A 14,095-nucleotide genomic window follows, 5' to 3' on the forward strand; every position below is an offset into this window, starting at 1 on the left:
GAAGCTCAATGCGACACTGCTGACCCCAGAGAACGTTGAGGAACTCAAAAGGGATTACAATGGTTGGAGGACCGTGAAACCCCTCTTTGAGTCTCCAGTTCACTGGTGGGAAGCGATAAAGGAGAACATCAAGAGGTTCTTCATCCACAAAGGTGTTCAGAAGGCGAGAGAGAGACAGAGGGAACTGTCCCGACTCCAGAAAATTATGCAAAATCTACTCCGGTTGCAGTCAATGGGGGTCGAGGTCAAGGAGGACCTCCAAGAGGTGAAGAGCCAGCAGGCCTCGCTCTTTGCCAAGGAGGCCTCCAAGATCATCTTCCGGTCCAGAGTCCGCTCCATCGAGCAGGATGAGACGTGCTCGCGTTACCTCTTCCAAAAGGTACACAGAGAGAGCTCTATTATCAGCAGCCTGAAGGAAGAAGATGGCTCGGTAACGTCTTCGCAGTCCGACATACTAAGGATCAGCAAATCCTTTTATGCTGGGCTGTATGACGCGAAGCCCACAGACAGCAGAGCCTCCCAGTCCTTCCTGTCATCTATCACAGAGGTCCTAGATGACAGCAGGAGGGAGAGACTGGACAAGCCGCTAATTCTGGACGAGCTGACAAAGGCCGTCGAGTCTTTCGAGACGAGTAAAACTCCCGGGAGCGACGGCTTACCGGTCGAGTTGTACTCGTCCCTGTGGGACTGGGTCGGCCCGGACCTGCTGGAAGTATACGAGAGTATGCTCCTGGCCGGCAGCATGTCAGAATCCATGAGAAGAGGCATCATCACCCTCATTTACAAGCAGAAGGGGGAGAGGGCAGAAATCAGAAATTGGCGGCCCATCTCACTGCTTAATGTTGATTACAAGATTCTGTCCAAAGTCATAGCCAGTCGAGTCAAGTCTGCTCTGGAGTTGGTGATTCACCCCGATCAGACCTGTACTGTACCCGGCAGGAAGATCTCTGATAGTCTCGCGCTACTCAGGGATACGATCGCCTACGTACGGGACAGGAGGGTGGACACCTGCCTCATCAGTCTGGACCAGGAGAAGGCTTTTGACAGGATATCGCACACCTACATGATGGACGTGCTTTCCAAAATGGGGTTTGGGGAGGAAATCTGCAATTGGATCCAACTGCTCTACACAAACATCAGTAGCGCAGTGTCAATCAACGGGTGGGAATCTGAAAGTTTCCCGATCAAATCTGGAGTCAGACAGGGCTGTCCTCTGTCCCCGGTCTTGTTTGTTTGCTGTATTGAACCCTTTGCTGAGTCTATTAGGAAGGATGCGAGCATAAGAGGGGTGACAATCCCAGGCAGCGGAGGCACTCAGGTCAAAACCTCCCTGTACATGGATGACGTCGCCGTCTTCTGCTCGGATCCGCTGTCCGTGCGCAGACTGATGAGCATCTGCGACCAGTTCGAACTGGCCTCGGGAGCCAAAGTTAACCACGGCAAGAGCGAGGCCATGTTCTTTGGGAACTGGGCTGACCGATCCTTTGTCCCCTTCACCGTCAGGTCAGATTACCTGAAGGTGCTGGGGATATGGTTCGGAAGTGCCGGGGCGTGCACCAAAACATGGGAGGAGCGAGTAGCCAAGGTACGACAAAAGTTGGGCATGTGGGGGCAGCGATCTCTCTCCATTGTGGGTAAGAACCTGGTCATCAGGTGCGAGGCGCTCACGTTGTTGCTCTACGTGGCGCAGGTCTGGCCCATACCCCACTCCTGCGCCGTGGCAGTCACCCGAGCCATTTTCCGCTTCGTCTGGGGATCTAAAATGGACCGGGTCCGGAGGGACACGATGTTCAAATCTCTGGACATGGGCGGGAAAAATGTACCCAACGTGGCCCTCATCCTGATGACCACCTTCGTGTGCGGCTGCATCAAGCTATGTGTAGATCCCCAGTACGCAAACTCCAAGTGTCACTACGTGCTGAGGTTCTATCTGTCCCCGGTGTTGCGAAGGATGGGCCTGGTCACATTGCCGCGGAACGCACCATGCAGTTGGGCGGCGCCGTACCACCTATCCTTCGTGGAGCAGTTTCTGCGGAAAAACACCTTTGACCACCGGTCCATCAGGCAGTGGTCTGCACGGAATGTCCTCAAGGCCCTACGGGAAAAGGAAACGGTGGATCCTGTCGGATGGTTCCCCGAGCAGACCGTCAAAGTCATTTGGCGGAATGCCTCATCACCAGAACTTTCAAACAAGCACCAAGACGTAGCTTGGCTGGTGGTGAGAAGGGCCCTCCCCGTCAGATCCTTCATGCACACCCGAAGTCTCGCCCCCTCCGCACAGTGCCCCCGCGTTGGCTGTGGTGGGGTAGAGACGGTCGCCCACCTCCTCCTGGAATGTGCCTTTGCAAAGCAGGTGTGGAAAGAGATGCAGTGGTTTTTCTCAAGGTTCATCCCAAGCAGCTCTGTAACACAGGAGTCTGTGCTCTACGGGCTGTTCCCAGGGACGCACACCGAGACAAACATCAACTGCTGCTGGAGGACTATCAATTCGGTGAAAGACGCCCTTTGGTCTGCCCGAAACTTGCTGGTCTTCCAGCGCAAAGAGTTGTCCACCAGCGAATGTTGCAGACTGGCACATTCCAAGGTCCAGGACTACGTGCTGAGGGACGCACTAAAGCTTGGGGCAGCCGCAGCAAAGGCTCAATGGGGAAAGACCACAGTGTAAGGTTCCCCCACCAAGCTGGACTGAGGGGCTGGAACCATGGGAAACCCCTCGAACTGTATCGTTAATATTCTCAATTGCTGTAAATGTAAAACTGTAATTGACATGACAATTGTGAAACGGAAGGGTTGGGAAGAAACTCATGACATTATTGAAAGAAACTGATCTCTTTTGCAATGTTTGTATTTTTTCGTGCTGTTTGGAAACTGTTTGTCAATGTAATTTTTACAGATTTTTATGAATAAAGTATATTTTGGAAATATAAAAAAAATCTGTTCTTAGCTTGGCTGGTGGTGAGAAGGGCCCTCCCCGTCAGATCCTTCATGCACACCCAAAGTCTCGCCCCCTCCGCACAGTGCCCCCGCGTTGGCTGTGGTGGGGAAGAGACGGTCGCCCACCTCCTCCTGGAATGTGCCTTTGCAAAGCAGGTGTGGAAAGAGATGCAGTGGTTTTTGTCAAGGTTCATCCCAAGCAGCTCTGTAACACAGGAGTCTGTGCTCTACGGGCTGTTCCCAGGGACGCACACCGAGACAAACATCAACTGCTGCTGGAGGGCTATCAATTCGGTGAAAGACGCCCTTTGGTCTGCCCGAAACTTGCTGGTCTTCCAGCGCAAAGAGTTGTCCACCGCCGAATGTTGCAGACTGGCACATTCCAAGGTCCAGGACTACGTGCTGAGGGACGCACTAAAGCTTGGGGCAGCCGCAGCAAAGGCTCAATGGGGAAAGACCACAGTGTAAGGTTCCCCCACCAAGCTGGACTGAGGGGCTGGAACCATGGGAAGCCCCTCGAACTGTATCGTTAATATTCTCAATTGCTGTAAATGTAAAACTGTAATTGACATGACAATTGTGAAATGGAAGGGTTGGGAAGAAACTCATGACAGTATTGAAGGAAACTGATCTCCCTTGCAATGTTTGTATTTTTTGGTGCTGTTTGGAAACTGTTTGGCAATGTAAATTTTACAGATTTTTATGAATAAAGTATATTTTGGAAATTAAAAAAAAAAAAAGAAGGCATATGGGACAATTGCTTTTATTAGCTGAGGCATAGGATATAAGAGCTGGAATGTTATGCTGAAACTGTATAAATCACTGGTTAGGCCACAGCTGGAGTACAGCGCACAGTTCTGGCCACCACACTATAGGAAAGATGTAATTGCACTGGAGGGTACTGAGGAGATTTGCAAGGATGTTGCCTGGACTGGACAATTTGTTTTGAGGAAAGATTGATAGACTAGGGTTGTTTTTCTTTGGGACAGAGGATGCTGAGGGGCGACCTAATTGAAGTATATGAAGTTATGAGGGGTCTAGATACAATGGATAGGAACACCCTATTCCCCTTGGTTGAGGGGTCCATAACCAGGGGGCATTGATTTAGGGTAAAAGGTAGGGTGTGAGGGGATTCAAGGAGAAATCTTTTCCTGGAACTCACTGCCTGAAAGTGTGATAGGGGTAGAAGCCTTCATAACATTTAAAAAGTACTTGGATATGCGTTTAAATTGCAGTAACCGACAAGGCTATGGACCAAGAGCTGGAAAGTGGGATTAGACTGGATGGCTACTCGTTGGCCGGCCCAGACGCGATGGGCCGCATGGCTTCATTCCGTGCTGTAAATTTCAGTGGTTCTTTGATTTCTATGAGGCTGTGGATGGATTTGTAAACAAGGATGAGAATTTCAGAATTGAGGCGTTGCTTAAATGGGAGCCAATGTAGTTCAGCGAGCGCAAGGGATGATGCGTGAACAGCATTAAATACTTTTTCAAGCACTGCCCTTCCCTCTTCCCACTTCCTCATTTTATCTTGAAGGAAATAATCTACACTGAAGAGCCCTGGTAGGGTGGTTTGTACATCCCAAAGTGCTACACAGACAATGAATTACTTTTCAAGTATTGTCACTTGTCTAAACAAAAGTGGCAGTCAGTTCCTGAACAGCAAATGAGATAAATGACTGGTTAACCTGCCTTGAGGAATAACTAGTGGCTGGGACTCTTCGAATAGACTCATAGGATCTTTTCTGCCCACGTGAATGGGCAGACAGGCCCTTGGTTAAAGATCTTATCCAAAAGATGATACTTTTGATAGTGCAGTGCGCCCATGCTCTTTTAAATTAGACAATGTGATCAATTTCTGAAGAGGAGCTTGAACTCAAGCAGTTGTGATTCAGCTCAGAGGGCGATCAACTGAACCAAGCTTGTACCGAAGGCGTTGATTGCTGAGATAGGGTGTTCAGCATCCACGTGAACCCTATGACACCTTGATTAAGTTTCAATCATTCACGTGAATTTAGGCAGTACTGTTTCTAGTCTGGTTCAGTTAGATGTTTAATTACCACTGTTATTGGGAACCTGTGACAATTTGAAGGAAACAGTCAGTGTCAGTAGAAGTGCTTGTAGTGTTAACTACTTGACCCTTGTATCTGCATTCTTTTGAAATCATCTAGTAGTATTATACTTCCCAAAAATCCAGCTGGTCCTTTAAATATTGAAACATTACTGAAGGGCTTGAAGCCCTTTAAAAATGGCGCCGGCCGCCGTTGCCAGGGACGCGATGATCGTTCAAACCATCCATTTTTAAATTGGAGGAAGTGGTGGTATTCCATGGCTATGAGGATGCTTGGGAGTCTGAAAGTTACAATTTCTTTTTGACAAACAGGTAGAGAATAAAGCTTGTATTTCAGACTGAAAACTGCTTGGCAGCACTTGTCTTGTGGGAAGCATAAAGCTGAATGTAGGAGGAAATTACATTATAAGCACATATAAACTAGCCTTCCTGTGTAATGGAAATTTCTTTTGGATTGAATGAGTGCAATAGTTTAGATACATGTAACTTTTAAAACTAAACTAATACTACAAGAATTAACAAAGCATTGAAATATCTTAATAGTTCTGATGTCGTAACAGAGACTGAAACATAGTAATCCTGTTTTAGTAATGCTAGCAGCATATGTTATCTTTATTGAGCACTACAACTGGTTTGATAAAATCACTTTACACTTTATCTGTTGAAAAGATTGGGAATCAATCTGCATCGAAATGCTGTTCTTGCATCACGTGCATTGACCTAACTCCTCTTTAGTTGCCTATGACACCGTTTTGGCAAGTGTGATTGTTCTGTTACCTTTGGGGTTACTTTTTCCAGACACTGTTCTTTATGTTGCAGTTGAACATTTTCACTTGTATTTCCGGTTCAAAAAAAATTTCCACCCTTAAACTTGAAGACTTATGGAGTTTTGGCAGTTTATCAATAAGTTTGCCATCCTGTACTTAAGGACATTAGCTTTGTGTTTATGTTGAATGGTATGTTGTATCAATACTGATGTATCCCATTTTCTTTTCTTTTTGCCCTATACCAGAAACCCATCTTGTTACAAGGTCATGAAAGATCAATCACACAGATTAAATACAACAGGGAAGGTGATTTGGTATTCTCCTGTGCAAAAGATACCGTAAGTATAACATAAGTTATAAAACATTGTAATATTGTATGAAATTGGTACTGTCGCACCTTATGAAGCTATCAATAGTGAATGTGAACTGGTGGGCAAGTATATAATCTATATATGGTAACTATTGGTTGAGCAGTGACATATTGCTATACATTTTCTGGTGAAAGTCTGTGGTAACTCAGTTTTGCAGCAGTACAGCTGAGTTACGAGCCTTTCATGCTCTCAAATAAAGACTGAAAAATGTTTTCTGACTTTCCTAAAAGCACAAAATTAAAATAGCACGATTAAAATCAATTATATGTTTTGAAATTGCTAACGCTTGTTCAGTTTTTTTTTTGTTCGTTCATGGGATGTAAGCGTCACTGTCAAGGGCAGCATTTATTGCCCAACCCTAATTGCCCTTGTGAAGGTGGTGGTGAGCCACCTTCTTGAATTGCTGTAAGCATCCACTTGTAGCTTTTAAAAGCACTAAGAATGCAACCATTTCTTTGTTCAGGTGCATTTTCTGGTGGTCCAATGTTACTTTTTCCAAGCTTGTAAAATGGTGGCCTTAACCTTTTGTTTTTTGCTTGTTTTCACGTGATGTATTTTTCTTGAATATTATTTCCTGTTGGGGTATAGGTCCATGTGCGTGTGCCCTCCTGTATATAACCTAAGTATTTATTCTTAAGGTGAGGCTAGACTGGATAGTGACAAGGGGCTGGATTTTATTAGCGGCCGAGTGCTTTGAACTTGGCAGCCTTCTGACACAGCCCCTGCAATATTATGCGCGGGGGCTGATTTAAATAGAGGGGGTGGAGTGGCTGCCCCCTCTACATCATCGCGTCCCTGGCAACGGCGGCCGGCGCCATTTTTAAAGGGCTTCAAGCCCTTCAGTAATGTTTCAATATTTAAAGGTCCCTGTCTCCGGGAAATAACAAAATGTTATATCCACTCTAAATCCTTTCTCCCACCCCCCGATGGGTAATTTATATACAAATTTCCCTCTCCCCTGATGATAAACTTGTTTTGATCTCCTGAAGTTTCCCGCCAACATTTGTTCCCTTTGACCCTCAACCCCTTCCCACCATCCCCACAGCCAATAAAAATTGGTTACCCCTTTCCCCCACCCCTCCCACCCTGAAACTTTTATTGCTCCCTGCTCCCCACCATGTTCTCGCCTCAGAACTACGTACGGAGTTCCGAAGGCACGCGCGGTGCGAATGGCGGCTGTAAAATTGGGGTGGGATATCTGCCGCCAGCAGGTAAGTGCATTTACATATAATTTAGGTTGATTTTAATATGTAGATGAAGGCCCCGCCGCCAAGCAGTAGGGGGAGGGCGGCACTGAGGTAATATGCAGCGGCCCTTCTTGATGTCGGGAGTTGAGGCATACCTCTCCCTGCAGAATTTTACAGGCCTCCCTGCTGTGACCCATGGCGTCGATGGGCTGGTAAAATTCAGCCCAAGGAGTGGGAATCTTAGCTGATTACTTTTTCCCCCCATGTTACCTCTGTAGCCCAGAGGCAGGGAAGCCGATTGAACCAGCTGAGAGCTATTTCAGCTCAGACTGGGAATTGAACGGGTGTCCTATCTGACTTTATGCCATTCAATGCAGTGAATTTTTCATTAAGTCTTTGGCGGAACTAATTCAGCTCTTTTCATGAAGGATCAGTATGGCAAATGTGATGCTGTTAAAAAGGTATATGTGTGGTTTTGGCTGTATGTTCTTTAAATCGTAAATGTGACAATGTTTCAAAAATATGTTTATATTTTTAATGTCAGGCTTGTTTAAAGACTAATTTGGATTTTGTTTTTCCTTTGCTCTCACCTTCACTGTTCCTTTGTTTGAGGTGCCAGTGCCACAATGCTGTCTGTCCTCGTAGTGTCCCAGCCTGTAGCCAGAGTTAGCATCTGTGGTATCATCATGAATGTGCAGTTTACCTTCTGTAATCTAGCTGTTTAGGTGAATTAATATTCAAATTTTATGAGAAAATTAAATGTCATATTGTCAAGCTTATCCATGCACTCCTAAAGTTTAAACTAAAATCTCTATGGATGGCTTCAGCGCTAAATGTTTCAACTATGAGTGGTGTTTTGTACCTCGCATGGAATAAAATTAATTGTCGTCAGTCTGCCTATTTGCTCATCTCTTTGATAGCTACACCTGACATTGCAGGTTTTGAACCATGTTACGAAAGTCCTTCCATTTTTAAATTTTTTTTTTGAGGACTTGTGTTAAAACTGAAAAGATTCCATGGATGTGCTTTTTTACCCAAGTTCACTGAAAGGACACTTGAGATGTTGTTTGAAAACTACCTGTGCTGGAAATCATGCTTTAAGCTCAATAAACAACAGAAACCTTGGTGAACTGGGGAAGATGTTTACAGAGACACCACAGGTCAAAGTTTATGGAGATCAGGAGGTTGACTTTCTGTTTGGGGTTTGGATATTGTTTTCAGTTCAGTCGGGGTGTGAACTGTTCTGAAGACAGTTGGTGTTTTGTCTGCCAAGGAAAAGGAAACCACCCAGCTCACCTCTTTCTCTACCTCTTTGAAGAAACCCTGCAAAGATCCAATGTGGGAGCCAAATTCCCTGGTGCTGCATCTCTCCTGAGAAGCTGGAAAAACCTGCCAGATTAATTCTCGACGCCGCCTGAAAAGAACTGCTTTAGAAAAGATCCCAGTGACCTGTCTCTGTAAAGCCGGATGCCAGACCGAAAGGGACAACTGACTTCCTTCCATATCTTTTTTTTTTTCTTCGCTAGTTCGCAAGCATTTGGCCAAAGTGTTTTTTTTTGTAGCAGACCTCTGCAGAGAGAATTTCTGTATTTTTTTCTGCGTGTTTGTGTGTGGAATTTAAAAATGGAACTTTCATATTTCAATCTGTGTTAATGCTTTACTTCGTTACTGGATAAGTCTTGTTTTATCATAAACTGACAATTTTGTTTATTAAAGAAACCTGGTTGATGTATTTTATTCTGGGATAAAGAGTAGAATATATGATTAATGGCATCGGTAACTGGGTAAACATTTAAATATATGTTGTGACCTACGGAGAAGTGGAACTAGAAAAGACAGTGCACTCCTCCCACCTCAGTCGTAACAACCAGTAATTTGCAGAACCAATTTTGTAACTTTGCATTGTGGGGAGTAGAAACATGATTCTTTCCAAATATGGAAAATGAAATCGGGCAAAATAAAGTATTTGAGAAAATTTGCTGTAATATGCAATGAGGAAATTCTTATTACCTATCAGCTCTTGATTGCTCAAAAGACCATCAGACAATATGATGTCACTATATATGTTCATGGTACTCTGGCTAAGCCATACCTGTATCTTACAAAATGCACAATGGATTCAAAAGCCCATGTGCTAACCTTCCTGAGTAGATATTCTTCTCAGTTACTGCCAGACCAGTTGTGTACAGAATGTATATGTCAAATGTTTTAGATAGTGTAAACATTTAACTGGCTAAAATTAAATTGAAGTTATGACTAGGCTCAAACAAACCTGTTCTTTACAAATGAGTGCTTTAGCCTAAGGAGTTGTTAGATTAAAAAGGTGGAGGACTGGTCCTTCAGAGAGCCAGCACAGACACGATGGGCAGAATGGAACCCTCCTGTGCTGTAACCATTCTATAATTCTATTAAAAAGTAATTTATTTGTATTTTTATAAAAGAGTGAAAGTTGCCCACAAGTTAAATTTCATGATCAATTTGATTGAGTTAGTACTTCACGATATTGTGAGGTTTTCTGTAACAAAATGCTTATCTTCTATACTTGTAGTTTTGCTTCTTTGAAAAGGATGATGTAGTACTGGGGACAGGTGAAAATGAGTATTGAGTTGATAAAAGTTCATAGTTCTTTGTGAAAACTATAGTTTATTGATTTTTTTTTCTGTCGCACAGGTTGTTAATGTCTGGTATTCTCTGAATGGTGAGAGGCTTGGCACTTACAATGGCCACACTGGAGCAGTATGGTGTGTAGATGTTGACTGTATCCTTAATGGCAAGGATGTCATTTGTGTTTATCATCTGATTAGGTAGTAACTAACGTATTGCATGGATAAATTCACTATATGTATTCATAGTGGAAATCTAAAGTCTTGGTCAAGAATACTACACAATTTTTTTTTTAGATTAGAGATACAGCACTGAAACAGGCCCTTCGGCCCACCGAGTCTGTGCCGAACATCAACCACCCATTTATACTAATCCTACACTAATCCCATATTCCTACCAAACATCCCCACCTGTCCCTACATTTCCCTACCACCTACCTATACTAGTGACAATTTATAATGGCCAATTTACCTATCAGCCTGCAAGTCTTTTGGCTTGTGGGAGGAAACCGGAGCACCCGGAGAAAACCCACGCAGACACAGGGAGAACTTGCAAACTCCACACAGGCAGTACCCGGAATCGAACCCGGGTCCCTGGAGCTGTGAGGCTGCAGTGCTAACCACTGCGCCACTGTGCCGCCCTGGTCAAATAATAATGGTCAAAGCAATTGTAGTTGATAGGAATAGGCACTATACCATAATCTCAATCTAGTAGTTGTATATGCTTCCTACTGAAATACCAATTACTCAAGATATCTTGGATTGATGAAAGCTGAACATAGCCAAGTATTGTTCTGACGTTCAGCCAGCTTCAACCAGAGAGTCCATGAGTTCCAATTTTTATAAAGTCCTTAGTATAAGTCATAATTCTCACAGGGAATAGAAACTCCTTGGGAGATTTCAGAAACTGTAAGACTGAATAATTTGAATTTCAAAAATTCTTACTGGAAGGAGGATTACTGCTGCCATTGTGGCCATGATATTGTAGATCTCTTCAGGGAGCAATAATAGTACTTCCATTTTTTGTGCAGTTTCATAAAATCGGTAATTTTCTAAAGAAAACTCTTTCAGTTCTTATGAATATTTATCAAATGAGAAAATCTACAATGGCAATGCTGAAAAGCCCATTTTGATTGCATTTACCATTGATACACATGGATACCTTGCATGTCTTTGTGGTACTGTGTAATCTCTGAAACCTAATGCAGGAATCCATTGAGCGCTGATCTCTATTAAGATCTGATGGGACTAGTGCAGTTTATGTATTAAGATGTTGTAATACATCTTTGGTTACTGCGGCTTTGATTTTACAGGTTCTTAACTAATAAGTTTGCAAGTAAATTCTGCAGCTTTATATTGTGAGAGGTCCAGAAGCTTGATTCTTATTTCAAATAAGGACAGCCACTTGGCAAAATAAATTATTTGCATATTATAGGGGAATCTTAATCACACTGAAGAAATTATTATTACCTTACATCTGTTGATTAGTCTAAAATGCCATCAGACAATATGATATGGAGTTGTTCTCCAGAGTTTAATTTAACACTTTCTAATTACCATTTCCGAGTATTCAATAAAGCAGCATTATTTGAAGGAATTAAGATTACTGCCAGGACCTCTTCTGCTAGTTGCTGCAGCTGCCTGTGTATGTGTTTTTAAATTTCCATACAGGTAATTCATTTTATCCTTAATCTAATGATCAGGGGACACAAAACAAGTGTTAACCGGTTCTGCAGATAACTCATGCAGACTTTGGGATTGTGAAACAGGTGAGATATTGCAATATTACTATTAACATATACACTTGTTCTCAAATATTTCTTTGTCAGCTAAGGGTTTTATTTTCCCTCGTTTCCTTCCTCCCCTTTTTGAAGACATTACTTTCCAGCTAGCACATGCTTCACTGGTATTTGCATTCTCTGATGTCTTGCTCAGTTCACCACTATTGGTGCGCAAGCCATGATGGTGAGTGTGAGGATGCTATCTGAAGTGGTAAGCATGGAAACTGTGCCTAACCTGTCTCACTGATTTCCATACACATGCACCTCCACCGGGGTTGCTGAACAGTGATCAGGGACAGAAACCCTGGCCAATATTTTTTTTTTCCCTTTTCTCTGAACCCAGTTGTGCTGCCCACCACTGTACTGGCTGAGATCAGCTAACTCAGCAGAGGACAAAGCTTGGATCAGGGATTTCCTGGTCTGTACACTTTCGTTACTTGTTAGATAAACTTTGAGTCATCAGGCATCCTATGGTACAACAGTGATTACACTTCAGAAGTACATTCTGGGAGTCACCATTGGCCAGAAACTGAACTGGACCAGTCATATAAATACTGTGGCTATAATAACAGCTCAGAGGCTGGGAATTCTGCAGTGAGTAACTCACCTCTTGACTCCCCAAAGCCTGTCTACCATCTACATGGCACAATTCAGGAGTGTGATGGAATACTCCCTACTAGCCTGGATGAGTGCAGCTCCAACAACAATCAAGAAACTCGACACCATCCAAGAGAAAGCAGCCCACTTGATCAGTACCAAATCTACCACCTTAAACATGCTCCCTCCAACACCAGTGCACAGTGGCAGCAGTGTTTACCGTCTACAAGATGCACTGCAGCAACTTGCCAAGGCTCATTTGACAGCACAGTCCAAACGTGCGACCTCTAACCTAGAAGGACAAGGGCAGCAGATGAATGGGAACACCACCATCTGCAAGTTCCCCTCCAAGCCACACACCATATGACTTGGAACTATATCACTGTTCCTGGGTCATCATCCTGGAACCCCCTCCCTAACAGCACTGTGGGTGTACCTACACCCCAAGGACTATTGCTGTTCAAGAAGGCAGCTCACCGCCTCCTTCTTGAGCAATTAAGGATGAGCAACAAATGCTGGCCCTGCCAGTAATGCTCACATCCAAAGAACAAATAAAGAACTTCATTGGCTGTAAAGTGCTTTGAGACGTCTGATAGTTATGAAAAGCACTATATGAATGCAAGTCTATCTTTCTTTCATCTTACCAGCTTAAGGGTGAACATGCAGTGCCAAAAACAAAAACCTTGTGATTAACTTCTGTATAACGAAGATTCCATAAAGCTTCATATTAAGATTAGTTTCTTGTATTTGTAAATTATGACTTGGTGTAAAAAAAATTAAGCTTTGCTAATTTTGTTAAATGTATGATCTGTAGCATTTAATTCAGTTTTTCGTGTATATTTTTACCATTTGCAGTGCTGCACACTTCTATGCAGGTTCTGCTTGTTTCACATTCACAGATTAATCATTTTCATTATTAGGGAAGCAACTTGCTTTGTTTAAAACAAGCTCTGCAGTCAGAACGGGCGGATTTGACTTCAGTGGCAACATCGTAATGTTTACGACAGACAAGCAGATGGGCTACAATTGTTACGTCAGCTTCTTTGACATCCGAGATCCTGCGCAGATAAGTAAGGAGAATATATTTTAATAGGAATTACAAAAATCTTCTCTTCAAAGATTGATCTTCTCTTAAGGAGTATTTTAGAAAAAGTCTGACTGTCTTTCGAATAAGTTACAAGCTGTTTAATTTACAGAGAAAACCTGTGAGAAAATTAGTGAGATAGAGAGATACAGCACTGAAACAGGCCCTTCGGCCCACCGAGTCTGTGCCGACCATCAACTACCCATTTATACTAGTCCTACATTAATCCCATATTCCCTACCACATCCCCACCTTCCCTCTATTCTCCTGCCACCTACCTACACTAGGGGCAATTTACAATGGCCAATTTACCTATTAACCTGCAAGTCTTTGGCTGTGGGAGGAAACCGGAGCACCACGCGGTAACAGGGAGAACTTGCAAACTCCGCACAGGCAGTACCCAGAACTGAACCCGGGTCGCTGGAGCTGTGAGGCTGCGGTGCTCGTCACTGTGCCACCCCACTTTGCCAACTCGTGTAGCAGTTTAATTTTGTAATCCACATGCATCCTTCCTACAGAGCATTTGTTTTCATAGATGTAGATTCATATAGATGATACAAACATTTTCAACACATTTACAAAATGGGTAGATTCTGTAGTACTACACGGTTTCCACAGAAACCAGGAACTTGAGTATATATGAATAAACTTTTTCCTTCAATACTATGTCAATTTATACTACAATTTAAAATTAATCCACA

At 43.4% G+C, this 14,095-nt stretch overlaps 1 protein-coding gene across 1 annotated transcript in view; it reads left to right on the forward strand.

The window, feature by feature from the left end:
- The window catches only part of eif3i (eukaryotic translation initiation factor 3, subunit I), a 34,149-nt gene that overhangs the window by 3,872 nt on the left and 16,182 nt on the right, over window positions 1-14,095 (forward strand). Inside the window, exons 2-5 of the mRNA XM_068011765.1 lie at window positions 6,017-6,109; window positions 10,000-10,087; window positions 11,636-11,701; window positions 13,231-13,380. Coding sequence (XP_067867866.1) covers window positions 6,017-6,109; window positions 10,000-10,087; window positions 11,636-11,701; window positions 13,231-13,380 — 397 coding nt within the window. The remainder of the gene's footprint in view (window positions 1-6,016; window positions 6,110-9,999; window positions 10,088-11,635; window positions 11,702-13,230; window positions 13,381-14,095) is intronic.

This window comes from Heterodontus francisci, chromosome 31 (assembly GCF_036365525.1).
Source record: "Heterodontus francisci isolate sHetFra1 chromosome 31, sHetFra1.hap1, whole genome shotgun sequence".
In the NCBI taxonomy this organism is placed as follows: domain Eukaryota; kingdom Metazoa; phylum Chordata; class Chondrichthyes; order Heterodontiformes; family Heterodontidae; genus Heterodontus; species Heterodontus francisci.